This window comes from Diprion similis, chromosome 2 (assembly GCF_021155765.1).
Source record: "Diprion similis isolate iyDipSimi1 chromosome 2, iyDipSimi1.1, whole genome shotgun sequence".
Lineage (NCBI taxonomy): Eukaryota > Metazoa > Arthropoda > Insecta > Hymenoptera > Diprionidae > Diprion > Diprion similis.
The window spans coordinates 11,452,473-11,470,024 of NC_060106.1; the positions used below are offsets into that span (position 1 = coordinate 11,452,473).

Here is a 17,552-nt window from a genome sequence, read left to right on the forward strand (position 1 = left end):
ATAACAGGAGGCCATTAAGCTGCTGCCGGCACTGCCGCTGCCTACAGCTGAAACTCCAATTCGTCCTCAGCTCGACGCTACTTTCTGGGGCAAGTTTTCCCTTGTGTGTCCTGCGAAACTTCTCACCAAGGTGAGGACAATAAAAATCCTGCCAAGAGTTGTTAACACTCAAGAACAGGAGGGGGATAAGTCAAGCAAATATATACAGGGTGGCATCCTTTGGATGCGGACGGTAATTTAATCGTGTGCGGAAACTGAAACTAAAATAAAATACGTAGGTATATATATGTATATATATATATAAGCCGCTCTTATTCAACTTTTGAGCAGTAAGCACACGCCTTTGGTTTGTTCCTCGGGCCTGTGATTGTCTCCTTCACTTTCCAATTAGTGTCAATCAGTCATTTCCCATTTTCATCCTCTCGCTGTTCCTTCAACGGTTCGAAACGTATCAACTTACAGCGAACGGATCAGTTACGCTTTGATCGATAACATCATATTGCCAATTTTCGCATTTTATCCCCTGATACTTGAGGCGCAACCGTCACTCTGTCCGTTTAGACTAGAGAACCATTTTTCTTTCTGGAACTTCAGTCTTCCATGGGTTCCGGTATAATGTCTATAATATAAGTAAGCTGTAATCATTGATTCGTTGATCTATTAATTTCACCCTTCGGACATCGAGTCAATCGTTTTGAGTGTACTGCTATTACTCGAATCGTGGTATTTTGGGTTTTTGAACTTTGCCAGGATAGCGAGGCGGAACCAACGGTATAATAGGAACAAATTCGCTCCGGAAGAGACATCTCTTGGCAAAGAAAACCGTTCAGTTTTTTTTTTTTACCTTTTTTACCATCCAGTCAAGCATTCCGCAGTGCAAACTTTAAACTCCTTGTTTTAGAACTTGCAGCGATGTAGCACAGTCAGCCGGACTTTTACGTTCCGGAAAGTTTGTCGAGCGATTTAGAGTCCGTGTATTTACGGAGTAAGAGAGATGAAGAGGTAATGAAAGGGAGATGGAGAGTTTGGGAAAATAAATAGATTACAAAAAAAGAGTGATTAAATACTTTGAAAAGATTCCGGCAAAAACGGGAATGAATTTTTTCAAACTTGTGGCTCAAGAACAAATGAGATTCGACATTGTTCCAACTGAACTTGTTCATAATTCTTTTCTCTAGTCAGTTATACCTACAACTACAAGGTTATGTCTTGTCCATTACCCATCACCTCTACGTTTAATCTTATTGTTAAACAACAAAGAATTCTTCAATAGTAAGCGATAAAATCTACATGTATACGATAACACCAACCATAAACCAGTGAAAAAAGTGTTTTTCTCTGCTGTCGATCATCTCGTTCATTTGCGAAGAAATTTTTTATAGTAATGCCGATATGAGTTTTTCGCAAATAAATCGTTTTAAGTTGTCAAATTTACTGTAACTGTAACTATTTAATTTTGTTGGTTTTTCTCTTACTCACTTCGTCGTCATTTGATAAGTAGCATGGAAGAATCTCGTTAAGGATTTCACGAATTGATCAGGTAGTGTTGCTATTGTAGTGGAGTGAGTTTAAAGCAATCTGTGGTAGGTGCTCAGCTTTAAGTCATTGAAGTGTGTCGAGAGTGTCGGGAAGCACATGCGCGAAAGGTATTTGAACACTGCATCTGATTTTTGGAATTTATTATTTTGATGTACGAAAACTGTGGATGATTAATAGTTTGTCAATATTCATCGGGTGGGCAAGTATTTTGAAGGAAAAATAATATCCAATTCCTGCCGAATGAACTTCATACGAAAGTATAATACAACTACTTTACCGTTATTTATTTGTTTGAAGATTTAGTTTTCGGATAATTCGTGACTTGTTCTGGAATTAGACCTGGCAATCGTTTATTCGGTGATGTCCATCTTCTGAAAAAACTAATTTTTTGCGTCCCAAAGCATCGTATTCTTGAATTTCATACCCACAAAATGTAGAAACGGTATCGCATACCGAATAGACGTGAGCCTTGGAGAATTGACATTTCGCGAATCTCGCAATCTGGTTGTAAAAAAAAAGTGTAACAGCGCAAGGGATGTTTTCAACCTAGTCTCGGTCTGATGGATGAAAATAAGAAATGGGACATTTTTGCGCAGCGACTCAATGCCGTTTCAAATCATATCCGAGGAATGCTGTCTTACGTACATATATTCTTTCGCCGTTTTTTTTATTTTATTTTGTTTTTGTTTTTTTGTTACCTGAAACGCTGCAGAGGATTTTTGCTATATTCTTGAATAATGAAACCTGCGTTTTTTTTCGTCTCTTCTTCCAAATTCAAACAAGTTTTTTTCGTTTCTTGTTACAGGGGTACCAGTGGAATTGACATCGACTTGCGGAGAGTTGATATTGATCAGTGCCCTCTTCCCCCTGGATCGACGCAGCTCAACATCTTCGCCGCCAGTGATAAGTGCAAAAAACGAACAACCGAGGTGAGGCGAAGTAGTGTCCCATAGTTTCTTTTTTTTTCCCTTTTTCTTTCGTTTGCGGGTGATTTTCATTCACTTTTTTCTATCATCTACATCCCGGAGAAAATCCTTGTCCTTCAATTCCCAATTTACACTCACGAATCGTAGTATTTAAACCCCGGGGTAGATCCTATCAGGCGAATCCTCGGAAGCAATGAGAGAGCAGCTTTGAGTTATAGGAATTAAGTTACTCGGGCAAATAAAAAGGGATAAATCCTCACCTTGCCCTAGGCTCTTGCTAGCGCCCTCGACTCCTACAGCCGCGTAGGTAGGCTGGGATTAATAAATCGTGTAACAAGTGGAGGGAGCAGAATTTGGTTCGAATGCCGGGCACATACCGCGATAAATAACATTTGTTTTAATCAAGCCTGGCTCGCCTAATCCACTTCAACTCCCGACGGTTCTGGCTGATCTTGACTACGGGGCATTCTCTCATATATACTTTTTCCCAAACTCGGACGTCGTGGATTTTCTTGGTGTTGTAACAAAGGTCGAGCTGCGGACTTCGTAACTAGCAGAAGGTGCATCGATTGGCTAACGTAGATTTACTAGGCTCTTTTTCCTTTGTATTATATTTCTCTATGATATCGATGTACGAATAAAAAAAAAAAAAAAAAAATTCATTAAACGTGAGAGAGGAATTTTGTTTTCCGAACGCACATCAATTTTTTTTTATTAATATTTTCAAACCTTGACGAAACACGTGATTAAATGGTTGGTAAAACCAGGAGTCAAATATTTCATGTCTGTTCCAAAATACACCATTTCCTTTGACAGAAAATGCAATAACATTTTATCATAGCAGGATTGAATGTTTGAAATTGGATGACGATGATATTGTTTATTACTCTGTTTTTTCAACGTGACATATTTTTACCTCTTGCATAACTCTCTGAGTGTTGTGTTTTTCTCTTTTGCAATTAAATCGAACGTCACGTGCAATCTACCATCTGAAGGCAGCGAGCACTGGACATCGTTATTACTGCTCTTTTTTTAATTGTTCTGCAAAATTTGTTGTCCCGTCTGGCCGGCTTATCGTTGAATTACATTTTGCACTCTCGAACCCATTCGGCTGAACTCCACTGATAATATAAAGTGCCGTTTCACACTACAATATCAAATTCACTTGTACGAAATAACAAGATTTGATCAAGCAGTTTGTTCGAGTCATCTGACTATCGCCAAATTGGACATGTTTGATATTTTTTTATTTTATTCTGAAGCCTCTTTCACTCTATAGCTACGCTTCAAGGGTCTTCATTATCATTAAAACCTCTGATCTTACATCGTAGAATGATCATACATATGTACTACGTATTTCATCTGACATTATTTTTAATGCGGCAAAATTTTTTGCCAACATCAAACTGAAATATTTAGAATAAATGGAAAATAGTTCTAGAATTGTTTATTTGTTTTATAAATTCATTCGGGCAACGTAATCGTTCACTTATCTGTATACCACTCACATTTCCTCTCATTCCTCTTCATTCATTATTATCCTCTTGTTTCAGTGCGTCGCTATACCCGGACTTGGTTTTCGCAGGGGAAGTTATCGATGCGTTTGCAAACGTGGCTTTTATTATCCCGAGACAAAGTCAACAACGCGATACTACAACGGTACTGTAATCGAGGAAGAATACGAGAAATTAATGATGGTAAGTTCTGCAACCGAATCATTTGAAGACAAAAAAAAAGTCGTTGAAAATATTTCACTAAAATGATAAGACGAACGAAATTCAATGCCAGTGGAACGTTTGTTAAACAACGAGAAGTTGATGTCGAAATTATTTGACCTGGTAAGACAAGCCTTGAGTTATCTCAGGCGAGACTAAGCGCGACCACCTGCAAATGCCTTTAAAATTTGAGCCTAAATTATTCAGCTCATTCGGTGGGATGTACTTTGAAAATTGTTCGCCTCTCTTAATTCTTTATTCTTATTTCACCTCTAGGCTGATAGAATTCTTAAAATACTTCACGAAATCGTGCAGCATAGAACTTTAACAACGAGCGTTTATTCTGACTTCGATATTAGCTCGTCAAAGATGCACGGTTGGTCCGACCGTGGAGAAGTTCTAAACTCGTGAACAAAGAAAAAATAAATACACACAGAAAAACTTCTGGTATCCTACTATCCGGCGATAGCTTTGGTCGAGGATTACGTTTATCCTGAAAGATACTCGCCTCAGAAACAGTAGATCCCTGGCAGATTTCCTTTGTACATAAGAATTCGTACAGTTCTCATATAAAAATTTCACTCATCCCAATACACTCTCATCAGTTTTTTTTTTACGGAGTATGAGTTACAAACGGAATGAAAGTACGAACGCGTAAAATTTATAACTGATATGATGAGTGCTGTTCTTGGTCGATTTGCAGGATGCCTAGAGCGCGTGCTGCGACAACATAATTTGTTAAATTAACAAAGTTTTCACTCTTCAGTTTTTTAAGTCTGCGTCAAGAGTGAGATACCTACTTTTGTACAAAAAAAAATATTTCACTCACGTTTTAGTCGGGAACAGATTCAATTTCCATTGTGCATGATTAAAGGGAATAAACCATTTAGATGTGTACATATTTTCTATTGAAAAAGGTCGAGTACCGCGAGATTTGAGTCTGCAAAAGTTGAGTATAGTCTACTTTATTATGGCTTGCTGAATTTTTCGTGATCATAAAGTTGTGCAATAATGAGTTATCCTATAATTTCATCGTTAAATCAACGTTACAAAATTCGCACTCATTAAGTGTTATAAATATACTCTCCTCTCTTCGTGAAAATACAAATATAATATTAAAGTGCTTCGATGGGTGAACTTTTTTCTTCTGATTTCGCTCAAGAGGATTCGCAAGTTTCTCATTAATTTTATCATAATATGATATTTACAATGGGGAATAATCTCGTCTGGGATCGAATCGTCCTCTTTTTAAGTGTCCTCATTAATCGGTACTTAGTTTATCAAGAAAAATGATGTGCGAGTTTGAATACCAAACCTCAGTCGAAAGATTGAAGGAAGAAAAGAAAAAAGAAGAAAATCCGTTAAGGAGGAATTTTAATATACATTCGGGCAAGGCGAGCAAAGCTCTTGAAAGCTTGAGACGACGTTGAGTCAGGCTGGGTTACACCGAGTTAGGTTTGGTTTCACGAGGTTAGTCACGGTCGTAGGGATGGATAGATTCTCCGACGACGTTTGGGGAGTTCGTCTCGCAAATTATCCCCTTTACCCAAGCAGGCCTTTTCACTCAGCCTCGTTCACAGCTTTGCCTGATATCATTCAAGGGGTGCGAAATGATCCACGTGTCACATCTCATTGTCGGACCTTAGAAATCCCCTCTAAGACTTCTTATACACACACTTGCGAATCGTGACATCTTAATAGTCAAGTTCCGAGGTTCTAAGTCGGTTCTAGTCCGATGTGGATGGTTCAAACTTTTCACAAAATTAGACACAGCCAACTCGGTAACGAGATTTCTGTGAGTATACAACCGGATAGTTTTGTCCTTTCAAGGAACATCTCTGTCTAGAAATAGTAAAATTTTATCAAAAGTAGGTACATCTGCTAACAAGACGAAGTAGTCTTCTTCGAGGGATTCAAGAATGCGACAGTTGACGAACAAAGATCGTTATCTATTTCCACGCGATTGTGATCAACCCTTGACGATCAATGAGCCAAGATGAGTTTCCCGTTTCTCGACGCTGCTCGCAGTAGTATCGCTGGCACGAGCAAGGGCGTAATGGCAAGTGATTATTATTATGCTGACGGAAATGTTACGTGAGATGCATGACGATTTTATCCTAAACTATAAATTAACTCGGAAGCTATTCTCCGCATTTCCCTCAAGTAGGGAGAATTCAAGGAGCGTCGAACCCCCTCAGACGGCAATTTGATTATTATCGGCCGATTTACGCCGGCGTTTCCATTCTCTCTCTCTCTCTCTCTCTCTCTCTCTCTCTCTCTCTTACCATCCTCTTTTTTTTCTGTTTCCTTCTATCGTTTTATCCGGCTCCCGCAGTTCACGCGGCTTTTCGTTTAGTATCGAGTTCTCCCCCCTCCTCACACCCCAGAGTCATTCGACTGGTGGTGCAAACGTTATTGAATCCGGCACCTCGCACCACCATTAACTGCCGACCGGAAATTCAAGGCTACTTTCAGCGCCACCATGTCCGGTCGAGAATCGCAACTCTCCGAAGTATCCGGTCGTAAACTTACAGCCCCGAGGTTACAGTCCGAGGAGCGGATTATGAAAGAAACCGCCAGTCCGAGGCTTTAGTGCCAGCCGTCAATTCCGTTCCGGTCAGCTTCATAAAAATGGCAATTCTCAAAGTTGCGCATACTCGCATCACCGTCTGTTTTTCCTCTTGTCTCTGTTTCGCTTACCCTTAGCGTCGCGTTGATAAAATTTGAATTACCAAGCAAAAAGAAAATGCGTGATGTATTTTCTGCTGTCGATGATTTTGTGGAAATTTGATTCTAATTTTGTTCCAACTGATTTTAGATTTTTTTTAAACAAGTGACAACGCAGGCTATGCTTACATGTAAAAAGAGGCAGCAGAGAGGTCAGTTTTGACTCCTATTGGTTCGCCCTTTCCTGGAGGGAGGAGGAGTGCACCAGCGGCGGGAGGGAAGGGGGGAAGGCATGTCTTCGTTTGCATGAAGAGTCTTCAGTTTTCTATGTATTATTCATAGTATTGGCTCAGCTAGCTTAGCGATGACTGTTGAGTTTTCTTATTCTAAACATCGTAAATTGACAAGAAATGGTTCTCTGCTCTATCTCGAGTCACTCAGAACGTCGAAACCTGAAGCGGCTGCATAGAGAGAGAAAAGTAAGTCTTTTTTCTCAGCGTATACATGTCGAGTTTTAACCCCACTCTTACCACTTTTTATCACGTCTATTTTTTTTTCTCATTCACATTTTCTCTGCTTTCTTCACTTTTTGGTCTCGTTTTCTCTTTTTCTCTTCTTATATCATCAACTCACTCGCGCCAGCAGTGCCAAAGTTGAGAGGTTCCCTCCTCCGCATTTCAAGTTGAAATGAATAGTTGACGGATAAGAACGCAAGAAAACTTGAGCTCTTTCCTTCTCTGGCTTTGTTCTGAAAAAAGGCAGGAGGGAAGTCAGGAAGCTGGGGTTTCAGCGAAGAGCGTGCATGGAGTTGAAATGTAACAACAGCAGCCGAAGGGCTTCGCTCGTCAAGAACTCGGCGTAACAACAACCTAATGCAAGGGCTTTTCCTCCGTATAAATCGACTCTGCGAGCTGTTTTCCGGCAGAGCCCTTGGGGCATGGACTTGGAAAAAGTTAGGGAAACCTGCAACTGCGCTGAGCTTTCTTCAACACCAAATTGAATCTTCCCACGGGTGCTCGTGAGTGCTGGCCGGATTTTACCTTTCTTCTCTCTTCTTGTCATGCCTTTATTTTTAGGTGAAATTTTTTTGCTCTCCTATATTATACCGCGTTTCATTGAACAACTGGATATCGTGCCTTTGGTTGAAAAAAAAAACTTGGATAAGTTTTTGTCTCAGAATTAAAATTTGCGTCATTTACACATTGATCTAAAATTTTTGGAAACATTTTTTTCCAAACAAGCTGCAATACACTATAATGCTTTTTTGTTTCTTTATTTTTTTTTTTTTATCCAAATTACCAACGACCGTAGTTTTTTCAGACTTATGATATTACTTCACTAATTATATATCTTTCAATTCAGGTAAACGAAGTCTCGTTTTAAACGGCATCAATTTTTGATCACGCCATCGCAATTAAAGTATCCTTTCCAAATTCTAGGACCGATGGTTAAAATTGTTCGAAGTACCGAAATCTACATTCAACCACTTTTATGAATTATCGAAATTCCGGAATCTATTATAAACCGACGATGGGGATTAACACACAGGATTAACATCCCACGAGCAAATAATCTGGTTTTGATTTTCGAGGCAGCAGCAGACGAGTTTTCATGAAAATAGGTAGCGAGAATTGTTCCCAGAGGAGCAACAGGCTCTGGGGATGCAGGAGGTACCTGAGGTAATTACTTGGTCATACTAACTACAAAATACGAGTACTCGCGAGATTTAGGTTACGTTTAACGTGACAACGAGGACTCCACACTGGCAATGACCCACTCCAGACTACTAACTCGGCAAACATTTGCCAAGGGTCTTTCGAGGATGGAACGTTGAGGGCGAGTGACTGGCTCAACCCAACCTCTCGGACAATAGATGAAGAATTCATTTTACACCCTGGGATTAATTTCAACTAGCAACAATGCGGAACTTTGTACAATTCTATCTGCATATCACGCATACGTAACTCCATGCATATCGCGGAATCGATGCGTAGATAAGATACAGATTTACAATCACACAGATTCAGTTAATTGAAATTTTATTTTTACCGTCCATACGTGAGTCTATGATTCATGATTACGATCAGATCGGTAATTCAGTATCGACTCTAATGTTGCATGATTGTGGCAGATGCAGGTTGTGTCTCAACTCTCGCTGGTAAATCTTTTCATAATCTTGCCACTTATCCTCCGTCCGAAGATCCAGGAAGTACTCAAGTGAGTAGAACTTTGAGGAGTCAAGTGTCGAAACTCCGTGAAACAGAGGAACTTTTGTATATCTTCATACCGCTATTGCTCCGTCTTGGTTGTCTTTCTGTTATGGTAATTGTCGAACCTTCTCGTGCCCAGGCCTCTTTGATGTGTCCTTTCCCTGATTTCGTGGGCGTGATAAGCTTCACTTCCTGATAATATTGAGAGGTTTTTTATGCCTTGTTGCTGGAATCCACTGCAGTGAAGCTGTTCGTGTGGAAACTGACGGCTTAATATTAACGTATTACGCGAGCTCGGAAAAGAATTTCTCCACCAGCGAATTTGCTCCTTGAAAGCTTCGATACGTCAATTAGTCTTGACGATGGCGTAGAAGCTATAGTCGACAAACCCCGTCTGAGTTTCAATGTAGCAAGGTAGGTGCGTTTCATGCACGAATACACATCCGAGAACGGGTATATTGGATACCTCGTTCTCGGAAACGAATCTTGCTGCATCTTCACAACTTCTTTAAAGTAAAACTTATTCAGCAGCTAGAGGTGAACTCATTTCGCGAAATATGTCCACACAGTTCAATGCTGCCAGCTTGTTAGAGATCAAGAAAAACGGAAAAGGTTGCGCAGAGTGTAAGGTTGTAAAGAGGGCAAAGTTGTACGTAGGGATTCACCTTTCTTAAAGCGAAAGGGGAGTCGCGAAGTCGCGAGATCACGAACCGTCCAAGCTTTCGTTCGTGCCTTACCGAGATAACGTTCCCCTCGCAGTCGACTCCCTCTAATAACGACGGTATCCACGTCTACACGGCAAATATGCATTACGCACCCAGGTGTAGCCGCGGGTAGGCGTTGAAAACTTGCGCATAAAATAACCGTAAGGAGGTTTAATTTTGTCCCGGTCTTGGGCGTGGCTTTATATCGTTACCTGGATCATCTTGAAGGAGTTCATCCGCCGACATAGCCAAGCGAGCCGAATCGTCCGTATTCACCTTACGCGAGTGCCGACCTCTTTGCAAATATAAAGAGGCACTTCAGTCTTCGAGCTTACTTCGCACGCCCCGTTATCTGCCATTGACAGATACGCAAAAACTGGCTCACTCACCCTCGGTGAACTGCTAATTATACTTAAAGGACGCGGAAATAAGGCGGAGTATCTCCATCTTGGTAGGAGTTCGTAATTATTTCAGGTACCATTCGTCTGGTAGAAAGGAACGAAAAAATAAAAATAAATAAAACAGATGTAGGTATACGGTATGACAAAGCACCGACGTAATTATCCTGACAATGCGCCAGCTTGTATACCGTTATTTCATCATACAAATTGAATGTGACGCGAAAGGAACTGCCGAGCAACGAGGAATCGTTGCTGCTTGCTTGATATTTTATCATCGTTTTTTAAAACGTTGCATGATTGGTTAAAAGCGCGGATTGTCGTTTGTATAGGGGCGGGATTGAAATTCCGAATTTTAAAGCTTCCGAAAGCTACGGATTCCGAATTTTTTTATGGTGAAACTTAACGTAAAGAAATCAAACTTTAACGAAAAAGCAAAGTTTTGAATCGTCGGAAATCCGCCGCTCAAAGTTACGAAAGTGCGAAAATGAGAAAATTAAAGAATTTGTAACATCGAAATTCCGAATGATATAAAATTATCAGTTCCGTGAATGTTTGGATTTTTGACAATTTACGTTCGGAATCCTGGTCATTTTGATATTCGATTTTTCTGAATTTTAACACCCACTCGTTAGGTAATCTATGCTGTGTGGGTATATTTTAACGTTCAGAATTTTGCTCTATCGAAAGTTTATTTTTCGAAGTTCTGCTTTATCGGAACTTTGCTTTATAGTAACTCGTATTTTCGGGATTTTGCATTTCGGAACATACAGCCGCCTGGTTCCCAACTTTTCGAAACTTTGTTGTTCCGTAAAACTTTCATTTTTTTACTTCAAGTTCCGCCATCAAATAATTCGGAGTTAGGCGCTTTCGGAACTTCTCAAATTTGGAACTTCAACTCCAGCATATGGCGTGTATCAACATTCAGCTATATCAAAAACAACTTGACATATCGGTAGAAATTAGCCTGCGACAAAGTCGCCATTACAATAAGGGGTGCGTGTATTTAGGTTCGTTGTATTCACAGCGTGGTTGGTAGTACCTAATTTGGCCAGTAAATTGCTCTCTCCCCGTGTACGCGACTGCACAGTCGAGTGAATTCCCCCCCTCTCCCCCCCCCCCCCATTTTTCCATCTACCTTGCAAATAATACACTCGTGATATACAGCACGAGAAAGTCTCTCTGTTTACATTAGAGTGAAGTTCAATTTGCAGAGTAAATGGCATACGTTCAACTTCCAGTCCTATTTGAACTTGGCACTCCAAGTTTCGTCCTCCCGTTGTTAATAGCTTGGAATACAATTGACCATGATTTTTTCGTTTGAAAATCGGTTTATTTTTCATTTTGACAGGGTAGTTCACCCTTTAAAGTAAAAATCCAATTACAGTACATTTTTTCGAAAAGCTTTGAACAATGCCGAAATTTCGTCACGGGTATATCACGCCGATGTTACACTCGCGGATGATGAATTTGTACGATGGATGATGAATCACTGGCTCTGGTCAGCTGGATCTGAAGTTTCAGCTTTAACGCGGTTATTTCCCGGACTTGTACTGTGCGCGAACGGTATGGCAGCTGACAACGCGGCAATCAGCTTTGTGGGGCCACTGCTGACCAGGGAAGGGTAAAACACGCGTAACGTATGTTTGCCGGTTTTCGGACCCATGTGAAATTTATTGACCGAAAAATTGGCCAGGGATCGTAAATTTGTAAACTGCTGGTGGGCAATGCCAAGAACCGTGTGGCCGACGTGAATACTCGCTCTCTATATCACACTCTTTAGCTGTACATATATGTACATATATAGCTATACCCACACACATACCTACGTATATATATATATATATATATATATATATATATGATCTTGAACAAAGTCATGAGAGAAGGAAACTGGGAAAAAAAATAATTTACCTCTCGTATTTATTCGGAGCTTTTTCGTACTCCTGGTTCTCTCTGTCAACCTTTCACGCGCCGTTTATCGCTGGTAATTGTTCACCCAAGTTCCTTAATCTTGAATTATTACGCTACACGTGATTTCCAGCTTACGAGGCTATGTGTTGTCTTCCGGTCAGAGCGCCTCTGCAGTTTGTTCAAATTTAGGATCTGTTTCCAAATAGCTTCAAAATCACCTCACCGGTATACTGTGGGATTTATGGTAGATCCAAATAAACTAGCTTAAAATTTTTCAAACTGAATTGGTGGATAAGCCAGTTGCCTGAATTCGGTTCCCAGATTTTGTGAAATTCCTTTCCATTCTCATTCCGTCGCAGGAATTTGGAATGCCGAGAATTTTTACCAACTCGGTCCTGTGAAAATTTATCAAATATCGCGTCAATTGTGTAAAGTTCCAGGATGAACTTGTGTGTATGCTCACAGGATACTCACAGCTTCGTTTGAAATATGTGGGTTAGAAAAATCGAATTTCAAATACAAATGGCGACGAGGCACCTTGAAGAAAATATGTCTGGTCTTGGATATCGGAGGGAGAGAGAATGTCCTCGTGTAGCTGATTCAACAATGGAACGGTGGAGACTAAATCGTGATTCGGTGTTTGTAGGGAGGCGGTTTCTTCGCGAAATCTATTGTTCGCTGGTAATATGGTCCGCACGCTCTTCGGTCACGGTACAATTCTCTACTTGGTCGTACATTGTGTATACGGATTTTCTGAATCGATTTTAAAGAATGAAATAAAAAATAAAAATAAATATAATAATAAAAAAATTCTACCGAGTTATGTTCAACAAAAATTCTCAGCGGGTGCTAAATATTGACATTTTCGGAATGTACAACATTCCGGAACGAAGCCTGATTCCGTGCTCGTACCGGTGCTCATCCATCGTAGGATCCATTGTCTCCTATTAACGAGGGTCGGTTATATCCTTGAATTTCGTTGTGTCCAGCCTTATCTTCAAGCTCGGAAATCTACGCAGTCACGGAAAACGTAGTAACGTAGTACCAAACAGCCGTTGTTTATGTCTAGTTTGGCAGGTAATCGAGGCTCCGAAAATCAAGGCAACTCCGTTTCTCGCTTCCCTCTTCATCGGGTCAACGTACCACATCCAATTATCCGCTGCTGATTGCACCACCGTAGAGAAAACCTAAGACGATCTCCAGCCTCCCAACAAAGTCCGCGTCTCTTAGAATCTTGATAGTCACTGACTCAATATATGTTATAGAAGTGTCTGGACGTTACGTTACGTTACGTTACGTTACCCTGATGGTCAGGATGCCTGTCTCTGTCTATGGTTAATGGTATACTTAGTGTGCTGGATTTCGAGACCATTGTCGTTGAGTGTTGCGGCACATTTGAGGATCCCTAGGGATCCAAAAAGTTGTAGCACTGTGGTTAATCACGTGTTTCTTCATTTATTTGAGCGATTCAATTATGTGGCGGAAGATTGCGATGACGGTGATAATGTTGCTTCTCTCTTTTTGCTCACGTTGAACAATCGAAACTTTCCATCTGTTGTTCGAATGACTAATGAATGACTGTCCAGTCTGTGATTGAACGACCTGACAAGAGCCCGATATGAGTGTGATATGAAAGTTTAGATGGTGATCGAACGCCAGATAGGGGCGAACGGCCAGACGGTCAAAAACCGTGAGGGTTTTTTTTTTCTCTATCCGGGTGAAAATAGTGTTATGCCTACCGTGAAAAATCGGACTGAGGAGATAAAATCCTGCCAGGCGATTTCCTCGACTTGGATTTTCCTGACCGCAGCTAAAAATTGTATGGATCGCGTCAACTTTATTCACGGTACCCTCGTTTAGGGGAGAGAAAAAGGAACGGGAACAACAGCGGGGATGATGGGGTCGATACGGAAAAGAGGAGCTCGGCTATTGATCTCGGAAAAATCTCACACTTTGTTTCTAGATTCATTGGCTCGTTTCGCCGTTAAGGAAACCCTGCAGAGCAATTTTCGACGGCGTTCTAAAGCGTTATACGCGCAGTTATAACCGGGATATAAATCAATGAGTTACCGTGGCAGGAGGTCTGCTAAAGTCAGCAAAAGGTGGTTGCAGGTCGACGCGATAGAGGTGAAAGATCATCTATCGATCAATTGGCCACTGTATTTATTCGTTACCGTTTATCCGACGTCTTTTATAGCATAAACCTGCAACTATATCGCGCATTCCTACCGTAGTCGATTCTTTTGCCAGATTTGATCTACAATATTTTACCGTTGCTTGAACAGCTTGTCGAAACGGCTTCAGCATCGAGCGAAACTTGTAAGCCATCCCAGAAAATCTTCAGTGTTTCAATAATTTTTGATAACATTTCAACGTATGTACGTTGACAGGTAGAATAATAGTTTTTTATGTCTGTCACGTGACGTCGTGTATTTTTTCTCTTTCATTCAACGAGAGAGGAGAGTCTCAGAGGTGCTGCAGAATCGACTGGAACAGTTATCTGAATATTTTTAATTGCATTCAATGTTTCGTCTCGGACTTTGTCGAAGTATTGAAAGAATGAAAGACATTTCACGGGCCGTTAAGAATCACAACTGTTTTTATGATTTCAGGATGGTGAGAGTCAGTACGCTGTGGACGGAGTATTTGAGTGTCTGCCCTGCGCCGAGGGGTGCGAATCCTGCGTTGATGGTTCTCCCTGCGTGGTGTCACTCAACTGGCTGATGAGAACGGCAATTCTGATTCTCGAGTGTTGCATAATCGCCTGTCTACCGGCGGTCGTTCTTTTTACATGGAAATATGGAAACGTCAAGGTAAGGGAAATTCGCTATATTTCAGCTCGGAGCGGTGATAAATCCTCGAGTTAATCGCGTGCCGTTTTTCAACCCTGCTGCAGACTCGGCTCTGGGGACGGGTAATAGAAGCCTATCAAAAAGTGATTTTCTTAAGACTTCCACGACTCTCTCAACATTTTTATATTACGGTGAAATAAAAAAGTTTGAGATGAATAAACGGAGTGACTGAAAGATCGTGGAACATATTGTGCGAAAAAATTCCAACTATAAATCAATTCTAAATTCCGTTTACTTTCTCCCAATGGTTTGCTCCTCGACGTCGTCTTGGCAGAGCAATATATCAACAAAATTTACTGATCAAAAAAACAATAGAGCACCTAAACGTTGATTATAAGTCACCAAATCAACAGCTAAATAGCAAATAATTATGCTGTATTTCGTTGTCGCTTTTCCCGATATATTTGGCTCCACTAATATTATTATGCAGATTCGTCAGGGCGAGATATTGAAAAGGGATTCAACCAACAATTTTGTCAAACTGCTTACCGACTGACTGCACGTATAAATAAATGCATTCATAAATGCCCCCACTCTCAAGATAATGAATCTCACGTATCAAGGTTCACATAGACAGAGCAGACGACGAGCAGACTCGACGCCCAACGTGACGTTCTGAAATCCCTAAGAAGGACGGTAAGTTGTTCGAGGAGACAAGCCCGCCGCGAGGGAATCCCGCGATTTCCAAGCAGACCCCCTGGAGAACCGAGGTGAATTATTGGACAGGTCGAGCATTTTCTTATGGTGGTCACGTCGCGGTGCCTCCGGATGGGGTTCGCTGCAACCGGCGCGGCGTCGCGGCGTCTCTACCTTCTACATCTTCCCTCCTGCACTCGGTGACTTTTACGTAGGTACTCCACCACCTTACACAGGCAGCTTCACTTCTCCACCGCATATCTATGATTAATTGTTGGCCCTATAGGGACTAGTGAGAGGCGGCAACTTGCATAGGAAGTTACTCGGTGACTGGCCAAATGTTTTAGCCTTTTTTTCAACCTCTTGTCTTTCTTGTCGAACAACCGTTCGTCACGATCCTTCTTGCTCTTCCTTGTTTACGGACTCCCGATAACGGGACGTGTGTACTACACGTTGTATCCACAGGGAAAAAAACTTGGAAATCAGATCTTGTACGAGATCTGTGATACGATTCGTGCTCAACAAGTTTTTCTAACTTGTGCCCAACGATGTTTTTTTTTTTGGATACAGAACTCGTGCGATTTATTTCGCATTTGCATACGGAAATATCGTGACATTCCACTTGAAAATTCATGGGAATTTATGTCAGTGTAACTCTGAAAAGTAAGTTCTTACGTTTCTTGGTACACGTCAAGGACTGAGCGCAAAGTCGAGTTTGGGTGATTTAATATTTTTTGCAAGTAGAATGCAAATTTTTACCGTATATTGGGAAACACTGCGTACGGTGACGGCGGCATAGCTCAACCTGTTCGTATCGTTTGTAACCTGTTTCTATAAGCTCGTACGCTTTTGTTAAACCGAGAGGATTAAAAATTTTCAAGTGGTACAAAGTCTTCTCTCTTCCCTCTTCAAAACCGATATCGAAAAAGGACAAAATTGAAGCTTGATCGAAATTCACGATGCTCTATAGCAGTGTAAACAGCAACTGAAAATAGTAACGAAGAGAAGCGGAGTAAGCCGGTTGCTAACTTTTTCATCTCACCTCAGTCCGATTTATCGCCTTAGGGGATCGGTCCGAACTGCGGGGGCGTATTTATATTCTTATACTATTGTCGGCCCATTCCTCAAAGAGGTGTAAATGGGAGTATGAGGGCATATCCGCAGGGTCTTTCGACTTTCACGGGTCTCGTGACAAACGAGTCTTTCATTGTTAAACTTTTCCCCGAATTGTTGGAGAAGTTGGGAAGGCTTGAATCGAATTTATTCCTCGATCACTATATTGGCAGCCCAATGGGAATTAGCCAAATAACAAGTATTTCGAACAATTCCAGACTGTTCCTGATCAACTTTGAAATATCGAATACATACCAGCGGGGATGGGGCAGGCAGATTTACGCCCACCGTTTTCACTGTATTTTCATTGGGAGTGTTCGACGGGAAAGTGATCCAAACTTTCCCGAAGGAGTTGACAGAGAAACTCTAGACGTTTATAGGCGAATCGGTCGTTACGTATAGCATTGCTTTTAGCGATATTGGCAATGTCGCCGATAATTAAATGAATAACAATTACGGGCTGTGATGTGCAGAACCGTTCGGATGAATTCAGTCGAACACTCCGAAGCTGTTAAACTGAAGCTGAACGTCTGGATAACCGTTTTTTATTTTCAGTCTTTCGTGAAGATACATTTTTTTGCCAAATTAACTTTAAAATATATAACCATTGCAAATCGCAGTTTCAAATGGATCCAATCTTCGGATTGAAATTTATCTAAGGCATTCGGACGATTGGCTCCAAAAGCTCTTCGTAATCGGAATCAATCGAAGTTTCGACCTTTCGCACTGCAGACCGTGCGGTTTCGCGTTATTACGTGTAAACGATCAATCAATCAAATAAGACTTAAGTTGAAAATAGTAAGGACTTGCGCAGTGATCCGAAGTAATGATTTTAAATAGCCGTGTTCTCCGCCCCTTGAAATTATGTAATTTCTCTG

The 17,552-nt window shown here is 41.0% G+C and overlaps 1 protein-coding gene across 1 annotated transcript in view; it reads left to right on the forward strand.

Annotated features, from left to right (window-relative positions):
- LOC124413884 (probable G-protein coupled receptor CG31760) overlaps positions 1-17,552 on the forward strand; it is a 129,934-nt gene that overhangs the window by 74,052 nt on the left and 38,330 nt on the right. The window contains exons 3-5 of the mRNA XM_046894677.1: positions 2,345-2,468; positions 4,019-4,162; positions 14,686-14,886. Of these exons, the coding sequence (XP_046750633.1) occupies positions 2,345-2,468; positions 4,019-4,162; positions 14,686-14,886 (469 nt within the window). The remainder of the gene's footprint in view (positions 1-2,344; positions 2,469-4,018; positions 4,163-14,685; positions 14,887-17,552) is intronic.